Source organism: Bubalus kerabau, chromosome 5 (assembly GCF_029407905.1).
Source record: "Bubalus kerabau isolate K-KA32 ecotype Philippines breed swamp buffalo chromosome 5, PCC_UOA_SB_1v2, whole genome shotgun sequence".
NCBI lineage: Eukaryota > Metazoa > Chordata > Mammalia > Artiodactyla > Bovidae > Bubalus > Bubalus kerabau.
This window is the reverse complement of record NC_073628.1, coordinates 641,763-662,898: the sequence shown is the minus strand read 5'-3', so window position 1 is coordinate 662,898 and position 21,136 is coordinate 641,763. Positions and strand designations below refer to the sequence as shown.

General features: G+C 67.6%; 1 protein-coding gene across 2 annotated transcripts; it reads left to right on the top strand.

The window, feature by feature from the left end:
* Nucleotides 1-224: 224 nt before the first annotated feature.
* Nucleotides 225-19,577, top strand: CHID1 (chitinase domain containing 1). Of its 2 annotated transcripts, none has more exons than XM_055580467.1 (13): nt 225-361; nt 3,950-4,103; nt 4,607-4,756; nt 5,008-5,140; nt 5,720-5,764; nt 6,492-6,598; nt 6,871-6,932; nt 9,423-9,515; nt 12,857-12,958; nt 13,513-13,668; nt 18,826-18,906; nt 19,055-19,097; nt 19,400-19,577. In XM_055580467.1, exons 2-13 carry the CDS (start codon nt 3,993-3,995, stop codon nt 19,496-19,498), a joined length of 1,182 nt encoding a protein of 393 aa, XP_055436442.1. In that variant the 5' UTR covers nt 225-361; nt 3,950-3,992; the 3' UTR covers nt 19,499-19,577. The 2 variants fall into 2 exon arrangements, with proteins under 2 accessions (XP_055436442.1, XP_055436443.1); XM_055580468.1 differs by lacking the exon at nt 225-361 and adding an exon at nt 3,496-3,590.
* Nucleotides 19,578-21,136: the final 1,559 nt, after the last annotated feature.

Genomic DNA, 21,136 nt, shown 5'->3' with positions numbered 1-21,136 from the left:
CCTGCCCTCGGACTCCCCTAGCCCGAGAGTTAGCCCCACCCAGTCCGCAAGGCTCCGCCCCCTAAGTTCCGCCCCTCAACCTCGCCCCGCCCCTACGCCCCGCCCCTCCCAGACCAGGCTCCTCCCCTTGGCTCTCCCCCCGCCCCCCGTTCCCCACCCACCGCCGCGTCCCACCCTGGCCTGTCACCAGGCCCCCTCTTCGGCCCGGCCCCGCCTCCAGCGTGCCTTGCGCGGCGGAGGCCCGGAAGCTGGCGTGGCGCGCTAGTGGCGGCGCTCGGGCGTTCAGAGGCGGGACTTCCGGTGGCGTTCGCGCGGGTCTTCCGGCCGACTCCAAGGGCCGGCGCGTCTCCAGGACATGCAGGTGAGCGCCGCGGCGGCGGCCGGGCTGGCGTCCGCGCCCCGCCCCGTGGCCCCGGTTCTCCTCCGCGGAGCGAGCCTGCGGGCGGTGGGTGTGGAAGCCGGAGGCGCGGCGCGAGGGAGAACGGCGACTGTGGACTAGAGGCTGTGCGAGCGGTTGTGTGTGAGATAGTGAGGGGGTGTGAGTGGGTGTGACGGACGCGGGGCGGCGGCGCGCGAGGGGCCGCGCTCCTTGGCTGTCTCTCGGCGTCCGCTGCAGCCCTGGGGCGCGGCGGCCTTTTCGCGCTGAAGGGCGCCACCGAGAGCCGAGGCCAGAGGCCGGGGCGACGGGCCTGTTCCCCCTGCGCCCAGCAGGCTGTCCTGGGCTTCCTCTGTCTTCGCTGAGGGAACACGACGGTACCTGCGACCCGCCCTTTGGACGGCACCCCAGAGTCGCAAGTGTCCCTCCTCCAGGGCTGGGCTTCTGCTCTTACACTGCATCCATTTCCAAGCGCACCCTCGGCCCTCCCCGCAGGAACAGAGTTGGCCCCCAAATTTGTGCCCACCGACGAGAATCTGATGGACACTACCCGAGTTATGGGGACGAAACCGTTCTGTTTACGGGACAGTCGGCTCTGGGTCCCGCTGAGTGTGATGATCACGCAGTGCGCAGCGGTCAGCATCTCTCGAGCCGCACATTGCTGAGCAGAGACAAGTTGGCTGGATTAAAACTGGTTTTTTAAGAAGGAAACGGAGAACATGAGAGTGCATCCCAGAGCAGGGTCAGCACCGATCAGCTGTTTGCTGCCTGCGCACTCAAGACACATGCACACTTGGGAGCTCGTGTGTGTGCTGAGCTCTGTGGAGAGTGTGATGGAAGAGTTGACTCTCAGACACACTGACAAGCCCCCAGGGACACCTCACCTTGCTGGGCTTGAACACCTCTCACATCATAGCCAACACGTCCCCACTACCCAGTCAGGCAGGCCATCTGGAAAGTTCCACGGCCATTGCAGAGCAGCCCTGCACGTGTGAGCAGCTGGCATGTCAGTGCTTCCCCCAGTGCTGTGGAGCCGCACTCCACAGCTGGCCCAGCGGGCACAGGGTTGCAGGGGTCTGTGGCCATGCCAGCCCGCTAGCACCAGGTGCAGAAGCCAGCAGGGCCCATCTTGCTTCCTCCAGATCAGCCCCACTGCCACCCTTTGCTCTTTTTTCTCTCCCATGGTGTGAAAGCACAGGTCCTAGGGCAGGCAGATGGTGGGCAGAGGGGTCTCAGCGCAGGTGCGAGCAGAGGGGTCTCAGTGCGGGCGCGACAGCAGGCAGACCCGCCAGCCATGGGCAGAGGCTGGGAAGGGCCACGGAATGTGCCTCCAGGTGACGGCTGAGTGGCTCCTAGGGGACCAGGTCCTGCTTTATTTCTCTTCCTGCTCCATCCTTGGGGGCCCTGACCTCCACCCTGGGGCCAGGGAGGAAGGAGCCCGCTGGCATGAGAGGCCTGAGGGGACAGGGCTGAAGACGGGGTGCCCTGCAGGGTTGGCCCCTCGCAGCTCAGCAGGCACAGTCAGCCCCGCCAAGGGAGCACCCCACCCCCAGGCTGAGGCCGAGGAGGAGCCCAGGCCTCCGGCCATGGTGCCACAGGGCCAGGCTTGGGCCTGGGTGCCTGCCGTCCTGGATGGATCTGATGGCCGGGAGGGGAGGGGAGGGGACAGAGGGTGGCAAATCAGGCCTGAGTCTCCATATCGTTTCCCACTCCCCCTCAAGAGCACCTGATCAGCCGTGGGTGCTTCTCTGCCTGGGGGCGAGGGGATGGGGGAGGCTCCTAGGCTCCCCGACCTAGGCCCTGTCCTGCAGGCCCCAGGGAGTGGCAGCCTAGACCAGGCGCATGCCGTCTGTGCAGGACTGTAGGCTGAGGGGGAGGTTTGAGGGGAGTGAGCTCCAAGCCAGGAGGTCGTGGTGGTGGAGGCCCCAGGCACCCACACAGGCCTGGCTCTGCTGGCTCTTGATAGGGCACCCTGCCTGGCCAGGGCTCTGGTGTCCCCAGGGGTGTCCACCCAACGAGCAAGGGCCTGGGTTGCCTGTGGGGTCTCCTCTGGACCAGCTGGACCTTGGTCAGGTTGAGAGGGGACGTGCTGCCGAGACTGAGACACCGTTGACCAAAAGGCTCTCACACCGACTCTCAAAACCTCAACAAGGAGTGCATGTGGCCTGGCCCTGCATGTTGCCCAGCTGTCCCCAGAGAGGGTCAGGGTGGTGGTGCCGGTGGGATGAGAGTCCAGTGGGGAAGCCCAGGGAAAGACAGAGCGACTGGACTCCAGGCAGCCTGCACGTATACTTAGCGTCCCCTTCCCTCCTCACTGTGGGCGCGCTCGTCTGAGAGATTCAGTAAAGACAGGATCACGCTTTGCGTGTGCACGTTGGGAGTTTGTACTGGGGGGTTGTGAGCACCACGGTGCCCTCAGGATGCCAGTGTTTGGGACATTTGTACTGGGGGGTTGTGAGCACCACGGTGCCCTCAGGATGCCAGCGTTTGGGACGTTTGTACTGGGGGGTTGTGAGCACCACGGTGCCCTCAGGATGCCAGCGTTTGGGACGTTTGTACTGGGGGGTTGTGAGCACCACGGTGCCCTCAGGATGCCAGCGTTTGGGAGCGTGGGGTTTGAACAGCTGCAGTGAGCGTCTTAAAGCTTTTCCCATGTAGACAATAAGTCCCCCAGAGCGGAATTTTTAAAAAGAAAAAAGGAAACACAGATTGGAAAGCACAGTATTTGTGGCCAGGCAGTCACCTGAACTTGAATTCCCAGGAACAGCTCCAAGGGTGAAGCCGCGCCGGCCCTTGAGGTCGCGTCACTCTCAGTCCTCGGGCAGGGAGGTGGTGGGGGTGGCGCTGCTGGCCCCTCTCAGCGTCCGTTCCTTCGGTTGATGGTGAAGCCAAGGGCTGAGGTGCTGTTTCTGGGGCCTGAGGGGGTCTGTGTGTTATGCAGTGTGATTTTTTTTTTCCTTATTGGAGCATCTTTTTTTTTTTTTCTTAATTTGTACGAATTCTTTGTATGTCACCTATAGATATGGGGTAGAAATTCATTGTCAAGTATTTTATTGTTCTGCATTTACTTTAACCCAGTTTTTTGTTTCCTAAATGATAGGGTCTCGTTTTTATGTAGTAAAATGTAGACGTTTCCCTGGTAACTTCTACTGATGCTGATTTAAGGGGAAAAGCATCCCCCTGTCCAGCTCCCACCCCAGGTTTACCTACACAGGTGTGTTTTCTTCTAGTCCTCTCCACGGCTCCGTTGTTTTATACTCAAGCCAGTAGCTGGTAGCCAGAATGTGTCTGTGCTTGTGGCGGGTGGAGGCCAAGCTTTGCTCAGTCGGCCCCGGCTGTGATTGGGCAGCCCTGAGGCAGTGGGACGGTTCCCGGCCTGCAGCAGGGAAGGCCCTTTTGGGGCGTCTGGGGGAGCTGGGGCCCAGCGATGCTGGCCACTGGACTCCAGCCTTCAGGGCTGGCTCGGTGCTCGGCTTAGTGCTGGGAGGCTCCAGGCTCCGTCAGGACCAGAGCTCCAGGAGGCAGGGGGAACACCCACCTGCCGGGGTCTCCATGGGCTCTGTCTCTCTGCAGCCCCCTGGACCCCGAGGTTGGGCCCTGCTGTGACCCGCCCAGCATGCAGGTGCTCCTCGGCACGCTCTGGCTCACTCTGGCCTGCAGCTCTGTGCATGCCACGCTGTCGAAGTCAGACGCCAAAAAGGCCGCCTCGAAGATGCTGCAGGAGAAGGTAGGTGGTCTGGGGACTCGCCAGAGGGCTGACCATCACGCCTCCTTTCCCACTGGGGGCTGGGAGCCGACTGCAAGCCGGGAGCTTCACCTCTGGGCGGACAGCACTGTGCCCCTCGGGGCTCCGGCCGGCCGGCCTCAGAGGGAGCAGCTTCTGGTGCTGGGGCCCGAGGGCAGGCCTGCCCCCGCTGGGCTCGCATCTCTGCCCGTGCCCCCGGGTTCCCCCTCACCCCACCTGCTGCCTCCCTCGACCCCTGTGCTCCTCCCTGCTTCACGGGGCGAGTCAGTCGAGCTCTGGCAGGTGTGGCTGTTTCCGGGAGGGCCTCGGGAGGCAGGGTGAGTCTTCAGGGACTGTCCACCCCACCTGACGGCCTTGCCCTGCGGGCTCCTGGTCAGCAGCGCTGATTCTGGGACAGGGTCCCTCCCGACCGAAAGGATGCTGCGGCCCCAGGGCTCAGCCTGCGGACGCGCCCTGACGGCGTCCTCCCCGCCTTCCTGTCTCAGACTCAGGTTTCGGGCAAGCCCGCCCAGGAGCGGGGTCTGGTGGTGACAGACGTCAGGGCGGAGGACGTCGTCCTCGAGCACCGCAGCTACTGCTCGGCGAAGGCCCACAAGAAGCACTTCGCTGGGGATGTCCTGGGCTACATCACGCCGGTAGGCCAGCCCGGGGGGTGGATGGCGGACCCTGAAGGCAGGGTGGCTGCTCGGGTCTGCATCCTCACCTCCCCAGGCCGCTCTAACCCGAGGGAGCGGTGGGGGTGGTGCCTCCCAGCAAAGTGGCGAGGATGGCGGCAAAGTTCTGCTGCGCCCGAGGCGGGCGGCCCTGCGGAGCCCCGCCTGCAGGTGGTCGCCTGCCCTCTGGCCCCCGCTGCCAGCAGGCTCACTGGTCCTCCTCTCTCTGCCAGTGGAACCGACACGGGTACGATGTCGCCAAGATCTTCGGAGGCAAGTTCACCCACGTCGCCCCCGTGTGGCTGCAGCTGAGGAGGCACGGCCGCGAGATGTTCGAGGTCACGGGCCTGGACGACGTGGACCAAGGTTCCGACCCGTCACTTGTCTGTGCCCGTCTGGGGTCTGGGAGAGTGAGTGAGCGAGCGAGTGTGTGTGTGTGTGAAGATGAGTGAGTCTGGTGTGAGTACGTGAGTGTCACACCTGCCTGGCGTTCAGCTGCACCCCCGTTTGCCTCCGCGGTTTGTACATGGTGTCCCGGGGGAGGATCTGTGGAGGAGGCGGGGGTCTGGCTGTCCTGACAGCCGCGCTTTGCACCTGACTTTACTCGGGTGTTTTCCCCTTTGTTTTCAGAGAGAGGACATGTTGGCCAGAAGCGGGGCTCCCCGACGCCGGGGGTGGAGGGGCGTGGATCCAAGGGCAGCTGGGCAGCATCAGCTCCTGCTCTCTGGTGCCCTCAGCTCTGAGAGACGGGCCGGGCCCCTCGGGGTGGGGGCCCTGGTGCGGCCACATGCCTCCAGCCCTGGCTGCTCTGCAAGGCAGGGGGCAGCGCAGGACCCCAGGTTCCCCTGCCTCCTCCCTTCCGTGCTCCTCCTGGGGGAGGTCAGGTCCGGGGGGCAGGGGAAGGGGCTGTACCCCCACGCTGACTGCCCTCTCCACATCCCACAGGGTGGCTGCGGGCAGTCAGGAAACAAGCCAAGGGCCTGCGCGTAGGTGAGTCCGCGGAGTCAGGGCTGTGGGCCCTTAGGCCGCACCCCAGCGGGTGGAGGTCGTGGAGCGTGCTGGGTAGGGGAGGGGCCAGGGCCTTCACACCTACCTGCTTGCTCAGGCCGCGCCGCCTAGCATGCTCAGCATGTCCCTCTTTTGACTGCTCAGAAACGAGGCCGCCCCAGCCCAGCATTCATGGCCTCGATCCAGCCGGACCCCAGTGGCCCTGCTGCCTGCCTTGGTCAGCCCACCAAGGCCAGCCCCTTCCCCTGCGGTCTCGCCCTCCCATCTCTTCATTCACCCTTGAGGGTTCATGGAGCTCTGCTGGGGGCCGTGCCCAGGGGTGACGCTCACCCTGCCCTGCCCATCCTAGAGCTCATGGCTGGTGAAGGAGGGCCACGTTGCCAAGTACGCTGGGGCCTGGGGAGGGGGCCGGGGCTGGGAGAGGACCTGCAGTTCATTTCACGGGGAGCTGGTGGGGGAAGGTCCAGCGAGAGCCGGGCAACGAGGAGCTGGATGAGCCAGGGTCTGGATGCTCCGGGACTTGGTGGGTGAAGGGAGGAAAGGGCCAGTGTCTGCATCCCTAGCGCTGCCCATGCCCCTCGCTCCCCAGGCCACGTGGCACCGGGGTGCCCACCCCGGCTGCTGGTAGTGGTCATTCTGCTCTGGAGGCCAAGGGCCCGCCTCGGCCGGGCTAGCCCAGGAGGGTCATGGTCTGTGCGTCTGCCCCCAGTGCCTCGTCTCCGGTTCGAGGACTGGACGTACGAGGACTTTGACAGCGTCCTGGACAACGAGGATGAGATTGAGGAGCTCAGCAGGACCATCGTCCAGGTGGCCAAGGTGACGCCCGGGGCTCCCTCCTGACCACATGCGTCTCGGGCGCAGGGGCTGCCCTCCCGGGGGACACGTTGCCCAGGCCAGTGCTGGGCTGCAGGGCAGGGAGAGCCCTTCGGGGCCCCAGGGGTGGTGTTTGGGGGAGTCACATGAGTGGCCGGGACCGAGAGCTGCAGCTTCTCTGCCCCTGGGCCCACAGTCAGGAGGGGAAAGCCGGGGCTGGCTTTGCCTGTGCCCCCTCCTCCTGGAGCCCTGCCCACCTGCCCCTGTCCTTTCAGAGCCAGCACTTTGACGGCCTGGTAGTGGAGGTCTGGAACCAGCTGCTGGTCCAGAAGCACGCGTGAGTGGGCCTGGGCAGCGTGCGGGGCGTGGGGCATGCGCGTGTCCTTCCCAGCTGCCAGTGTCGGGAAGAGGCTGAGGCCGGACGTGAAGGGACCTCGTCGGGAGGGAGGGCTGTCTTCCCACAGTCTGTGCTGGCGCTGGGAGGCACCCCGAGAAGGTCAGAGAGCGGCTCCAAGGAGTCTGGGAGCGGCTGCGGGTGGGTGCCCGGCTAAGCACCGCTGGGGCGAGCCTGACAGAGCCTTCAGGGGCCTTGGCGAGGAGACGGCCGAGCGGGGTCGGGGCGCCTGCGGGCACATCGCCACGGGCTGCTCTGGGAGAAGAGCCTGCCGTCCAGCCTCGGCCCTGCCGCAGCCAGCTGGGGGGCTGCCTAGCCCCGATGAGGTCCCCCCTCCCCTGAGGCCCACGGCCAGACCCCCCTCAGCCAGGGTGACCGGGAAGGCAGGTCCCCTCCAGCAGCCGCTGCCCTGGTCCCATCAGGCCCAGGGGTCAGCCCCACAGGAGGAGGAGCGCGCCGGGCATGGGGGCCTGCAGCCGCCGCAACCGTGGCCGCCCTGCACCCGAGCCCCGCTGCTCCATGCCTCCAGCCCAGGGGCCCCCCACTCCGGCAGGGCTCCCCCCCCATCACTCTCGCAGCTGCGGGCTGCTCTCCACCTGCTCGGAGGTGGCATCCGCGGGCCCTCGGGTCTATTAGTGTAGCAGGAGGATATTCTCGAGGGGCCGTGTGGGGGCCAAGACACCTGCCTGAGACCCCAGGAAGCTGCGGCTGGAGCCCAGCTTGCCAGGCTCTGCCTGGGCGTGGAGGCAGCCTGGATGCAGGCCCCACCATGGTTCCTGCTTCTCTCTGCACCGACCACACTCCCCACCGTGGGTGCTTCTGCCCTGGGGGCGCCCCAAGGCCGGAGTTGAGAAGGAGAACGGGTGGAGAACGGTGGGCGAGTCCAGCTGAGGGCAGGGGGCCCCTGTGTCAGGAGCCAACACCCCACTGTGCTCTGGTGGCCCCTGTGGTGGCTTTTGGTTGAGAGACAGTCTCGCCACCCCTGGGCTCTGCTTTGGTCCTTGCTGAGTGGTGGCCCTGCCGAGAACGCCTGAGAGGGGCTGGGGGAGACGGCCTCGTCCGGGCGGCTCAGGAGGGTGCGCACAGCAGGCACGCGGCGGGGCAGGGTCGGGGCTGGCCAGCCTGGCAGGTGGCTTTGGACCCGGCTCCCTGGGCGTGTGATGGAGGCGATGCACCTTGTCCCCGCCCTGGGTGGCAGGTCCCCAGGCCCCTCCCGGGACAGCCTACTGCGTAGGAGTGAGTAGGGGCTGCCCGGCTGTTGTAAGACGCCTGTCTTCTGCGTTCACGCCGGTAGGCCAGCTGGTGGGTGGCCCTGGGAAGCTCTGGGGACCTCGTCCCAGCAGACCCCCAATGGGCAGGCGCTGCCCCGGGCCACAAGACCACCTCGTCTTAGAGACTTAGCCACGGGTGGTCCCCAAAGCCGGGCAGTCACTGGTGGTTATGGGTGCTGAGGGCACAGGTGGTGTGCCAGCTCCCGGCCTCGGGGAGGGGCTGAGGTGGGTTCTGCAGCCATGTGCTCCCCAGGGGCATCCCTGACCCCACAGCCACGGCCAGAGCGGTGTCTCCTTGGCCCTGGGATCCTCCCGCCGAGGGTGGGTCCGAGGAGACTGAGAGGCTGCCCCATGCCCGCCTCCGCAGGGTGGCCACAGCTGTGCCCTGTGCGGCCTTGGGCTGTGTAGACGGGCTCGAGCTGAGCGGGACCGGGGGTGCACAGCCCCCCACCTGCCCGCGCCGGGCGGGGGCGCTCGCCACCTCTTCTCTAGACCGAGGTGGCTCCTGAGGGGCTGTGGGGAAGGACCCAGGTCAGTCACCGGACCCACACCCTCCCAGGCAGTGCAGGGCCAGGCCAGAGTGGACCCAGCCCGGAGCTGGCCCAAGACCTTCTTTCCGGCAGGGCGGCCCCTGGGGGCTGAGCCAGCCTCTCCATGGTCCGTGCTCCCACCAGACCTGAGATGCCACCACGCCCCTCGCCCTCATGACCGGAGGAGCCGTGAGGCTGTGTGCCTCGGAGATGCTGCTCCTTGGGTCCAGGAGCGCTTGGTTGACCCTCCTGGGGCTGGGGAAGGCGGGGCTCCGTGTCGGCGACTGCTTGGGGTGGGGTGACTGCCGAGGGGGCGGGAGGTCAGGGCCTCGGCACGAGGCCCATCGGCGGAGCTGCCCCGCACCCTCAACCCCAGGCACCTCCGGGGCACCCCTGCCCGCAGCACCCCTGAGTCACGGGCTCCTCCCTCACCCCTGCCTGGCTGCGTGTCCGGCAGGGTCCAGAGGTGACGGGGCGCCACACAGCCCCCCTCCCTGCTCCGCCCCCATGCTTCGGGGGTCAGGGGCCTGGAGTATGAGTTACAGTGGGGGCTGTAAGGCCAGGGTGGGTGGAGGGTGGCCCGGGTGTTGCCCAGCGCCGCTGCCCCTGACCTGTGCTCCGCTCCTCTGCAGGGGGCTCATTCATCTGCTCACCCACATGGCCGAGGCGCTGCGCCAGGCCCGGCTGCTGGTCTTCCTGGTCATCCCGCCTGCCGTCGCCCCGGGGTAAGCGCTGTGCCTGCTCATCCAGGGGCCCTTCCTGCCCCACCCAGCCCCAGCCTGGTTACGCCGGCCACTGCCCGTGTGGGGCACCCTGTCAGCATGTTCTCATGGGCCCGCAGGTCAGGGGTCTGCAGCTCAGGGCCCAAGCTGCCTCAGGCCAGACCTCCTGCCACTCAGCCCAGCCGCTTCCGCCACCCCAGCCCTGAGACAGGGAGCCGGGCCCTGTGCCAGCTGTCAGCACTGTGGCCTGACCGCCATCCAGCCCGCACCGGGCACGGAGGAGGCCCAGGTGGTGACCTAGGGCTGAGGGCTGAGCAGAGGGGTGGTGAGGCCCCAGAGGGGCCAGTCATGGGCTCGCTGCAGAGCTCGGGCCAGTGCGTGGGACGGGGCGGGTGGCCTCTGGACCCGCGCGGTTTGGCCTCAGACAGAAGAGGCTGCAGCCACCTCAGCCACCCTGGGCAGCTGCCCTCCTGCGCCGGACGTCCCACCCCGCGGCATCTCCACGTGTCCCCAGAAACTTGGGCTGTGGTCTGCGGCCCGCAGGAGGGCCCTCGGCCTTGGGTGTCACCTCCTACGCTTCTGAGTGCGTGCTGACGCGTGGGACACACGTGTGTGAGGGACCAGAGGTCCTCCCAGGATGGGGGCCCTGGTCTGGAAGGGCCAGGGCAGTGGACACCTGTGTGGTCCGTGGGCTCAGCTGCAAGTGCAGCGCCTGTTTCCAGGGTCTGGTCTCTGTCAGTTGGGGTGGATCGGGACGTGTGGAGCCCCAGTTGACCTTGGTGATTGGCCGTCGGGGCCATCGGTGGAGACAGGCTCCTCTGGCCCAGGGAGGGCCCGGGTTGCAGGCGGGACCGGCCCCCTTGCAGGCCCCTCATGCTGACAGGTGTGCAGGGCAGAACCCCGTGTGCTGGAGGGTGTGGGGGAGGGTGAGTGGGCCTGACGCCCCTGGAGGGGCTGACCCCTAGGCCTGGCCTCCAAGGGCAGTGGGCTTGGGACGGGGTGGGGAGCAGCCTTCCAGCCAGCGCCCTCTCTGCCCAGGCCTCTGACCTGAGCTCCTGGCCCCCAGGCAGGGAGTGGATGGAACAAGCCTGGGTCTCCTCTCTGGGCAGTGACCGGGGAGGACGCACCCTCTGGTGGCAGCAAGAGGAGAGTTGGGGGCGGGGGCCATGGCCCGTGTGGCCGGGCTGACGGCGGGGGCCCTGGGCATGGCCGCCTCTGCTGGCCCAGGCCATGTCTTGGGGACACAGCCTGGCTGCACCCTCGCACTGGCGAGCAAGCCTCCCTTCCTCCAGAGGCCTCAGTGGCCGAGGTTTGTCTTGTTGGTTTTGCCCTTCTCCACCTGCACTTCGGGACAGCAGCCCCGCAGAGGAAGCAGTGAGCTGTAAACAGATGTTCTCGCCTTTCCGCAGCGTCAGTCGCTTCACAGAGGCCGCGCTGCTGCCCATGGGAACGGCAGCCCGGAGGGTATCTGCGTGGCAGCCTTTTGCTGCTGTGGCCTGTGTCTCCCCCTCCCATTTGGGGGCTGTTGGCACGGGTGGCCATCCTGACCTTGAGCCCTGCTTCCGAGGTCTCAGCTTGGCCCTCACCGATGGTCCAGCACCAATCAACGGGTTTAATGAGAGCTCTGGGCCACCCTGGCTCTAGAAGGGCCCTGAGTCAGTCCTCGCCTCCACCCCTCAGGCTGTCTCTTCTGAGAATCGAGCTCCCAGAACCCTGGAGCATGGTGGACTGGCTTCCTTTCCAGGACCTTCCCCGCAGCGAGCTCACATCCTCATGGACAGGTGTCCCCCTTGATGGGCGCTGCATCTAGCTGTCCTCCAGTCACCCCTGGGGTTTAGGGTCACCACGGGAAGGGGGTAGGTGAGGGTCCTTCCCCGGGAGGGACGCCTCTGCCCAGGCTGACCCCCATTGACGTCTCCTGAGCTCCAGGGGTGGCCTGGGGCCAGACTGTGAGGCTCAGCGGGGCCGTGGGCAGGGGTCACCCCTGGACACAGCGGGTGCAGGTGGCGGAGGTCCACACCAGAGGGGAGGAGCCCTTGCTGACGGGTGGGACAGCCCAGACCTGCAGGCGCGGCTCTGCTCTGATCACATAGGCTGGCTGTGGGCAGGAGGCCCTGGGGCGGGCCCATGGGGGGCGGTGGGGGGAACCGGCAGCAGGCCCACCCCCTCGCCCGCTGGGCCACCGTGGGCAAGGCTCTACAGGCAGTGTCCGTGGGCCAGGGGATGCCCCGCCTGTGGTCAGTGGCAGGGCCAGGGATGTGCACGGTCTGCGCTGGTCCTGAGGACGCTCGGCCTGCAGAGGACTGGTTCGGGGCGGGGCTTGGGTGTCCAGCCCAGTAGGCGGCATCTCGCCCTGGGGGTTGTGGCTTCACAGTGTCATGTGGCCGTAGGGGCCGGGATGGGGCGGGGAGCCTGGCCTGAAACCTGGTGCTGGTGTGGGGTTCACGCTGCCCGGCGCCTCCCAGCTGAGCGGGGTGGTCTGGAGTGCAGCCCCGGGCCTGTGGCTGCCGCCACCCCGTGGAAGTGTCTGGTTCCCAGCTGCGTCCCGTGCTCCTGGCCACAGTCAGTGCTCGTCAGGGGGTCTCGCCTGTGCCCCTCGGGGCTCTCCTGGCCCCTGTCCCCAGGAGCCTGGTGTCTCTGGGAGGCCTGGGTCAGGCCTCCAGGCCCCTCCCTCCAAAGGCGGAGGCTCAGGGTGGGTGGCCTTTGCTCAGCGGGCTTGGGGGGCAGCCTGGCGATGGGGTGTAGCCTGGCGATGGGGTGTCTTAGGGTTGCCTGGACCCCGTGGAACTAGTGACTGAGGCTGAGGTCCACATGGTGGACCGCCCCTGCCCAGGGACTGGAGGCGCTGGCCTAGAGGAGGGATTGTTTTCTCTGCTCACACTGGGGGGGGGACGCAGAGCCCACTGCGCCCCACCCAGGGACAAAGCAGGGTTGTAGAGGCTGCTACAGTGGAGCAGACGGCTGGCAGTCGGCTGCGTCCTGCAGACAGCCCCCGGGGCCCCCACCTGCCCAGACCTGAGGCCTCCAGAGGGAGGGCGCTGTACCTGAGGCTGAGTGGAAGTGGGCGGGCCTGGGCTGCCCGTGCCTATGTGAGAGAGGCCTCTGGGGCCTGGGCAGGAGTGGGGGTTCTCCACGGAGCCCTGACCCAGCTGCAGGCCACCCTGTGTACCCGAGTGCTGCTCCCCTCCAGGGAAAGAGACTGAGGTGTCTTCCTGGAGCAGGGGCAGAAGGGGCCTGAGCTGGGAGCCCCTGGCCGGCATGCCCCATCCTCTGCTGAGCCCAGGTCAGCTGGGGAGAGGCTGTGACCACGAGGTGGGCATGGAAACCATGCCATCTCTTTGCAGGACCAACAAGCTAGGCATGTTCACGAACACGGAGTTTGAGCAGCTGGCGCCCGTGCTGGACGGCTTCAGCCTCATGACCTACGACTACTCCACAGCACAGCCGTGAGTGGGGCTCCGGGCCCACGCGCTCTCGCTCGGCACGTGGGGGCCTAGCCCCCGGAAGGCCTGCCCAGTGGACGCCCGGGTGCGGTCCCGCCTCCCGCCAGCCTGCTCAGGCTGTGACCCGCGGTCAGCTCTCAGCTCCAGAATCACGAAGGGCCCAGTCTCTTCTCCCAGAGCCCAAAGTCAGCCTTGCGTTGGGCGACATTCTTGTTTTGGGGTGACTTAGGGCACCTGGCCACCCCATGGGAATGCCATCCCGGGGTGTCCCTCCACGTCTCCCGGCCCTGGCTGCCCCATGCCAGGTGCTGGGCCCACCTCCACGCCCCGGAGAAGGTGCTCCTGTGTCGGGGGTCACGCTGCTGCCCCAGCCCTCCCGGGCCTCCCCTGAGCGCTCTGCCGCCTGAGGGTCCTGGGCGAAGCAGACACCCAGCACAGGTCCAGCAGGGCCATCTGTCTGCTGCTGTCCTTGCCGTGGTGTGCGTGGACTCCTGCCCCAACCTGGGTGCCCGAGTCCTCGGCCCGGTGCTGAAACCCACTCCTCCCCGACCCTGCAGAGCCGGCCCCAACGCGCCGCTGCCCTGGGTGCGAGCCTGCGTCCAGGTCCTGGACCCCAAGTCCAAGTGGCGGAGCAAGATCCTGCTGGGGCTCAACTTCTACGGCATGGACTACTCGGCCTCCAAGGACGCCCGCGAGCCCATCATCGGGGCCAGGTGAGCCGGCGGCCCCGTCTCCCGCGGCACCCTCATTGTGGGAGGTGAGGGGCTGCAGTGGGGAGGAGGCCGGGCAGGGTCTGACCTCAGGCCGGCTGTCTGCGGGCACCGTCCCGGCACCCCCTCTCGCCCCATGTCGGCGGGAGTGTCCTCGACACAGTGCAGGTGGCCTGCCACCCCGCGTTCTGTGCTGTGGCCCGGAGGAGCCCTTTGTGTTCCCGGCCGCGTGGTCGTGCTCCCGCTCGGTGTGGGCTGTGTGCGCTGGGCTCTGAAGCCGTTGCCGCGCCATCCGCCCGGGCATGCCGTCCCACCAGCTGCTCGCCCCGCGTGGTTGCCCCACGCTCATCCCCGCCCAGTGCCCACCACACCGCGATAACCACACGCTTTCACGGAGACTTGTTTATGTTCTTTGCACCTGGTTTTCGTTGAGCTTTTTAAACCTTGGGCTTATCCTTTCTGCCATGTTTGGGAAGGACGTAGCTGGTTCCTCACCTCCCTCTCTCCTCCCTTTCCAGGCCCGCGAGCAGGCATGTGTCGGGCCGGTCTGTCTCTCCCCCTCCCGGGAGCCCTCACTCTGTCCTGGGGCTCTGTCTCTGTGTCTCCTGCTCGCCAAGCCGGCACCCCATTTCCCGGCCGTGTCTTACTCAGGGCCTCTCCCTCCCACGTGTCCCGGTAGCTCTCGTCTGGGGGTTTGTCTGGGACGCTGAGTGAGTGTGTGGCGGCTGCCAAGCGGGCCAGCCCTGTCCCCTCCGTGTCGCCGAGCAGCTCTCCGGGGCCTGTGCTCCGGCCACATGCGCGTCTCACCCGGCCGCGCGCCCCCAGCCTGCTGCCCTTATGCTGTGAGCCGTCCCGTGAGGAGGACGGTCCTGAGGCCAGTGACCCGAGTGTGTGTGCCCGCTGCTGCTCCCCGTGGGCAGGGTCGCCTGCTGGCCTGCTGGTTCTGGGGACTCAGCACGCAGCCCAGCAGCACCTGAGCGCCGGCCGCCTGCCAGCTGGCCTCGGCCCGTCCTGTTCTACTCCCTCAGGGCTGCCCTGCGGAGGGACAGGCCACTCGCTGGGTTGGCCCTTGGCTGGTCTCGGGAGTCCCGGTGGGGCGGGGCACCCGTTTCCTGGCCCCCTCCCCGGGCGAGTCCCCAGGGTCGGCTGTGCTGAGGCCTGGGAGGTCCTCCGGCTGCTGGGGGAGCACCGTGGGAGGGAAGCTGGACAGGACGGCTCTGCCCAGGGCTTGCTGGGGTCACCCAGCGGAGGGGTCCTCCACCCCGCCCAAAGGCGGAACAGGGAGGGAGGCCTGTGGGGGTGGGGCAGAGGGTTCCTGGGCCCAGGGGCGTGTCAGGGACCACCCTGCACAGACCCCAGAGGGCGCAGACTCCAGAGGATGCCGCCTGCTTCCCTTGACCTCAGGGTGCCCACTCGGGTCTTGCCCAGGGCACTTACATTGGGGAGAGGCTGAAGGAGGCCCAGGTGGGGTTGACCACTGTTCTGAGAGGTCGTGTAGGTCTCTGAGGGGCCGTGGGCAGGGGGTGCTTCTGGGGAACCTCGCCGAGCCCCCTCCTCTCAGCCTCAGCTGTCCCGTGGGGCATCCCATGGCTCAGCAAGGCGGTCGGGCGGGGAGACCAGGCCCTGGGCTCCGCTCCTCCCCCGTCGGCTGCTGGAGGCCCAGCAGAGCCTGTCCAGAGCCCCTCCCTCAACCCGGTGACCCCACCCGCTGTCTCCTCCTCCCTAGGGCCCTAGCCAGCCATCTGCTGCCTGTGCCCTGGGGGAGCCTCAGGCAGGGGCTGGCCCTGGGTTGCTCTGATCGTCTCTGCCCATGGGCAGAGGAGATTTCTTCCAGACCATCCCCCGACGTGCAGGGGGCTCTGGGGACAGGCGGAGCCTCTGCAGGGCAGGGAGCAGCCCCCCTCAGGCCGTGTCTGGGGAGCCAGATGGGAGGGCTTAGTGAGGCCCCAGATGGAGGCCTGTCTCTGGGGGCGGGCAGGCTGCCGCTGCAGGGGGTGGGCGCGTTCACAGCCCCAGAGTCGCAGCCCACCAGGCTGCACCCTCACTGGACCCCCGGGAGCCCTCAGCAGGCGACCAGCAGGTGTGGGGGCAGTGAGCTCGGGGCCTGGCACCCTGCTGCCCTGACAGCAGCCCAGGCCGGCCTGTCCCAGGACCACTCGCCCTCCCAGCTCAGCCTCCCCAGCGCTGATCTGGCCATGTGTGGCAGGTGTCCCCTCCAGGGACAGCAGGCGATCAGTGCCTCACCATCTGCTCTTCACACAGAGCCAGGACCTGCAGCGGGGTTGGGAGGCTGGCTCTGCCAGCCGGAGGGTGGGGGGGTCTCGTGGCCTCTGCCTGCCTCGGTGGGAGGGGGCAGTGGGGAGGCAGTCTGCACTCTCTGGATCCTCTGACCGCTGCCTCTGCTCTCCACCCCGGGTGACTTGAGGCCCCATCGCCCCACGGCCTCATCGCTCCCTGCCCTCGAGGAGGCGGAGTGGCTGTGAAACTCTTGAGAGGTTGGGGCGCCCCACATGCAGACTCGGGGCGCCCCACGGGTCTGGGTGCTGATCTGGGGGTCACCATGGTTGCTGAGCCCCCGCTCTGGGAGGCTGTTGCACTGCCCTGGTGGTCAGGGTGCCTGGCCAGCCCCCTGAACGCCCCCAGGCCAAGTGGCTACCCAGCCCCCGGCAGCCCCCAGACTGGGCTCTACTGCCCCTGCTCAGTGCCCGCCGGGACCCCCGCGAGAGCCAGCCCCAGCAGGGCACAGCCAGACCGGCCCAGGGTGGGCCGTGCCCAGCAACACCCCCCACCACTCACGGGCCAGGGGGCCCGGGGGCCCGGGCTCGAGCTCACGGGGCTTGGGCCGTCCTGCCCCGGGGTCTCGCGCTGCCCTGCATGGGGCTGGCGGCTCCCGCGGCTCTGGTCTTTGCGTCCCTGCACCGCGTTCTGTGCTGAGACCCTCTCCCCCACTGGCCCCTGGGTTTCACCATCCTCCCTGGGTGCCCGAGTGTCCTGCCCTCACTGTGCCCAGAGCCTCCCCATGCACCTTGACCCTTCATCGCGCCCCCTGCCGGCTCCCCCCTCAGGGGCGCTCCAGGGGACCCACGGGGGTCGTGCTGCCTGTAGGTGACGTGAGGTCTTCGTGTACACTGCCTCCTGGGAGGTGGGATGGGGGAAGGGTGCCTCCTCGCATCGCCCGTGGTGGTGCCCACCAGACTCCCCACGTGGGCCTGCAGCAGGGGACCCTGCCCCTTCCACGCACCCGGCTGGGTCCTTAGCAGTTCGGAGGCGGTGCCCTCCAGGGCAGGTCCTTTCAGTCCTGCGGGGACCATGACAGAGAGCGCAGGGCGCCCAGGCCCCAGTGGGAGGCGGGAAGCCCACCGTGGGCTGGTTTCCCCCTACTGCCCTGACGGCCCCCTTCAGCCTGCTCTCTGCTCGCTCGCCCTGAGAGTGGGGCTGTGCAGCTCGTCTCCAGGCCCAGAATCCTCCAACCTGTGTGCTATGTCTTCGTGTATGATTCTCTTTGCCGTTGCCTGAACCTTTCATCCCAAATGCTGATGACTTGTTTGAGCGGGGAGGTGTGTTTCACACGCTGTAAGGTCCACTGTGGCAAAGCGCCTGAGCCAGCAGCGTTCAGAACCTCGTCAGGCGACGCAGCCACCTTCTGTTTCCACAGCGTCTCGTCAGCCGAGCTGCCGGGTCCCGGCAGCTCCCCCGCCCCCTGTGGCCGCTGACCTGGGATTCGCCTGTGACTTGCCTCAACGGGACGTTTCGTAGAGACGGGTCAGGCGGCCTGTGGCCAAGGCCTTCCACTTTAGCTCAGGGACCGCTCAGGCCCCGTGTGTACCTTTTCCTCATTCAGCCCGCGCCCCAGCCTCTCCACCTGGGCTGCCCGTGGCCTTGCTCTCACTCCGCAGCAGTCTGTGTAGCTGTCCCCACCCAGGGTGCTCACTCGCTGCTCCTCCACCTCCCACCCGGTGAGCGTGGGGTCCTGAATGGCCCCAGCCCTGGCATAGGCCTCAGCCTCCGGGGTGAGGAACTGACCCCAACAGAGTGCAGCCTCAGCTGCCCCCACAGCTCCCCGGCTCCAGCAGGCAGCTCTGTGAGGAGTGCGTGGCCAGGGCTCCCCAAACCCGAGGGCCTGGAGCCACCTGCCCAGCAGCATCTGTCCCTGACCCAGGACAGGACTCGGGGGCTCAGAAATACCCACCCCACCCCACCCCACGTCCCAGATCTCCTTAGCCCCAGGGCAGACGGGTCCAAAGCAGCAAGTGATCCCTGTGATTCCAGGAGCATGGCTTTGGTTAAGGATGATGCCGTCATTTTGGACAGTTGGACCTGGTGTGGTGGGCGTCCTGGGTCCTGGCCCAAACCCCTTGGGGCCCCACGTCCGCTGCCGCTGCCACGGGTTCCCCACTGCTCTGTGCAGCCCCGACCCCCAGCGCCCCACCGGCGTCCGTGGTCCAGCCCAAAGCACACAGCAGCCCCAGGCCCGGGGGTGGGCCGGCCACACCTGCCCCCCCAGCCCGTCTGGGTGCTGGCTGCTGGCCAGGGAGACTCAGTGTGGGCTGCAGACCCCCGCTGTCCTGGCTACGCAGCACCCTGGAGACCAGCCTGTCTTCATGTGTGTTGGGGGCAGGTCTGAAACCAGTGGCTTCTGGCAGTGAGGCCAGGCCCACCACGGGCCTGGGGCAGCCGTGTCCACAGCAAGGGGGTAGGGAGGACAGCCTGGCTCCCCAGAGGGCCCGGACACCACCGTTTCCTTGGGAGGCGGGGGATGCGGAGCCGAGGCTGCCCCCAGGGCCTGCCCGCCTGCCTTCCACCAGGTGGGGCCCAGGAGCACCATCTGCGCCACCCGCCCGGCGCTGCGCACACTGCGGGCTCGCCCACACTGCTCTGCCCGTGGTGCCGTCGGGTCAGGGCAGTGCCCCGGCCCCCACATCTGAGCAGCCTCTGTCGGGGCCCCCGTCCCCTGCCCCCACAGCCCTGGCCCAAGCGTTGGAGACCCCCCAGTGGCCCTGCTTCCTGGCATTTCAGCGTGCCCAGGCCACCCCACGTGGCCTTCCCACCCCACCTGCTGTCGCTGGCATTCTGTGGACCACCAGGGGTGGTCCGGAGAATGCCCCGGTTAGCCTCCAGCTGCCGTGACGGCAGCGGCCACCCACACCCCATCTCCCCCAGGTACATCCAGACACTGAAGGACCACCGGCCCCAGGTCGTGTGGGACAGCCAGGCCGCAGAGCACTTCTTCGAGTACAAGAAGTGAGTGTCAGGGAGGGCCCATGGCATGGTCCTGTCGGCGCGGGCCCAGCCCAAGGAGGGGCACGAACCTGCGCCCTGGGCTGGCAGGGCGGGGCCAGGAGGAGCTGAGGCCACTGCAGACGGACGGTCTGGGTCTGCTCTCTTGCAGAAGCCGCGGCGGGAGGCACGTCGTCTTCTATCCGACACTGAAGGTGGGTGCGGGGCTGAGGCTGCGGGTGGGTTGGCCCCCGGTGAGACAGCAGCGGGCAGCGGCCTTGGGGCCAGGGCTGAGGCTGCAGGTGGGGTGGCCCCCAGTGAGACAGCAGCGGGCAGCGGCCTCAGGGCCAGGGCTGAGGCTGCGGGTGGGGCGGCCCCCGGTGAGACAGCAGCGGGCAGAGGCCTCGGGGCCGGGGCTGAGGCTGCGGGTGGGTTGGCCCTTGGTGAGGCGGCCGCAGGCAGCGGCCTCGGGCCTAGGGCAGCCGGGCCAACCGGGCCGACACTCCCCCCGCCTCAGTCCTTGCAGGAGCGGCTGGAGCTGGCCCAGGAGCTGGGCGTGGGGTTGTCCATCTGGGAGCTCGGGCAGGGCCTGGACTATTTCTACGACCTGCTGTAGGCCGGGCTTGCAGCCAGCATGCCCTTTTCTAAGAGATGGAGGGACTAATGTGTGAAATACAGACTGTTTTCCATTTCCAGATCTGTGTGTGCTGTGGCCGCCGCGGGGACCGAGCAGGCCAGGGACCCAGGCCTCTCAGGGCAGTGACCCAGGGTGGGGAGTCCTAACAGGGCCGGGGGAGGCTAAGGATGCAGACCCTCCACCCAGCCTTGGCTGCCTGGCCTCTGCTGTCTGGTGAGGCAGGGTCCATAATCCCCACCGCACAGGCGGCGGAGTCCTGCATGGTCTGCAGTCCCTGAGGGTTCAGAGGCTCCAGGGCAACCCCAGGTGTCCTGCTTGTGGACGCTCAGGCAGGCGTCACCCCAGGGCCACACAAAGGGACCTGGCCTGCCTGCCCAGGAGCTTGCTGGGCACCACGTGGCAGAGGAGTGGAGGCACATGGCAGAAAGCGAGGCTCAGGGGGCAGGCCCACCCCCAGGGCAGGGCGTGGGCTGTGGTCACTGCCAGCCCACTGGGCCGCTGCCCCCGGCACGGCTGTTCTACCAGGAGGGCGCGTCGGGAAGAAACGCTGTTGCTGGGAGTTGAAGGACAGCTGAGCAGGCCCACCGGCTCCACGCAGAGGGTCCCTCTGTGACAGTGCTGCTGGCCAGATGACGGCCGTGAGCGCGCGCGGCTCTGGGGAGCTGGCTGGGGGGTTCTAAGAGGATAGGTCTCATCTTCGGGGTCGTGGCCCGGCTGGACCCTCGCAAGCTGTCCCGAGGAAGAGCCCTGCAGCTCATGGTGTGGGTCTCACAGAAGACTCCAGATTGGCTGAGGGGCAGCCCGCCTGGGCACCCCACTTAGGTCAGTGGGTGCAGGTGGGCTCTTGAGATGGTGGGTCCAATGCCCCCCCCCAGGCCCCACCCTGCCGGGCCCCCGGGGTGGGGCTGTAGGCACTGGCTGGTCCCTGTGCTCTGAGGAGCTGGGTGGAAGGGTGAGGACTGGGCCGGGAGGGGCCCTGGGCTCTGGTGTGGGGGACAGACCCACCATGGGGTCAGCGTGGTCGGCACCTGTGTATGTGGAGACGGGGGGTGATCTGACGCCGGGCAGAAGGCTCCTCGGCCTGGGTTGGAGGATGGGGGAACCAGCAAAGGGCGCGGGGAGCTGGGAAGGCGGGCCTGGCACTGGACCCTTGTGAGCATCCACAGGGGAGGGGGATCCCAGGAACCCCCCAGAGGCAGGGGACCCACACACGGCTGCAGGCAGGGTGGCCTTGGAGACAAGGGCCCCCTGCGTCCCACGGAGCCAGAGGGGAAGCAGAGTCGGGTGCCTGCCAGTCCTCCCCGAGACACAGGGGCGGCAGAGCCCACCATGCAGGGGCCTCGTAGGCAGAGGTGGACAGAGGCACGAGCGGGGCCGTGGGCACGGGGCAGAGGGCGCCAGCGGGGCTGGGGGACGGCTTGGCCGGAACGTTCTCACTTCTACTCGCTTCCTGTGGCGCCTAGACGTTCCCAGGTGTGATCTGCTGTTACTTCTGACCATCCCTGGTGTTCTGGGGGTTTCCACGGAGGACAGGGGGGACATGGGGACGGGATGGGACGAGGTGGGCGGCCGGGAGGGGCTTAGGTGCCCTGGTGGTCTGAGCTGTGCGGTAGTAAG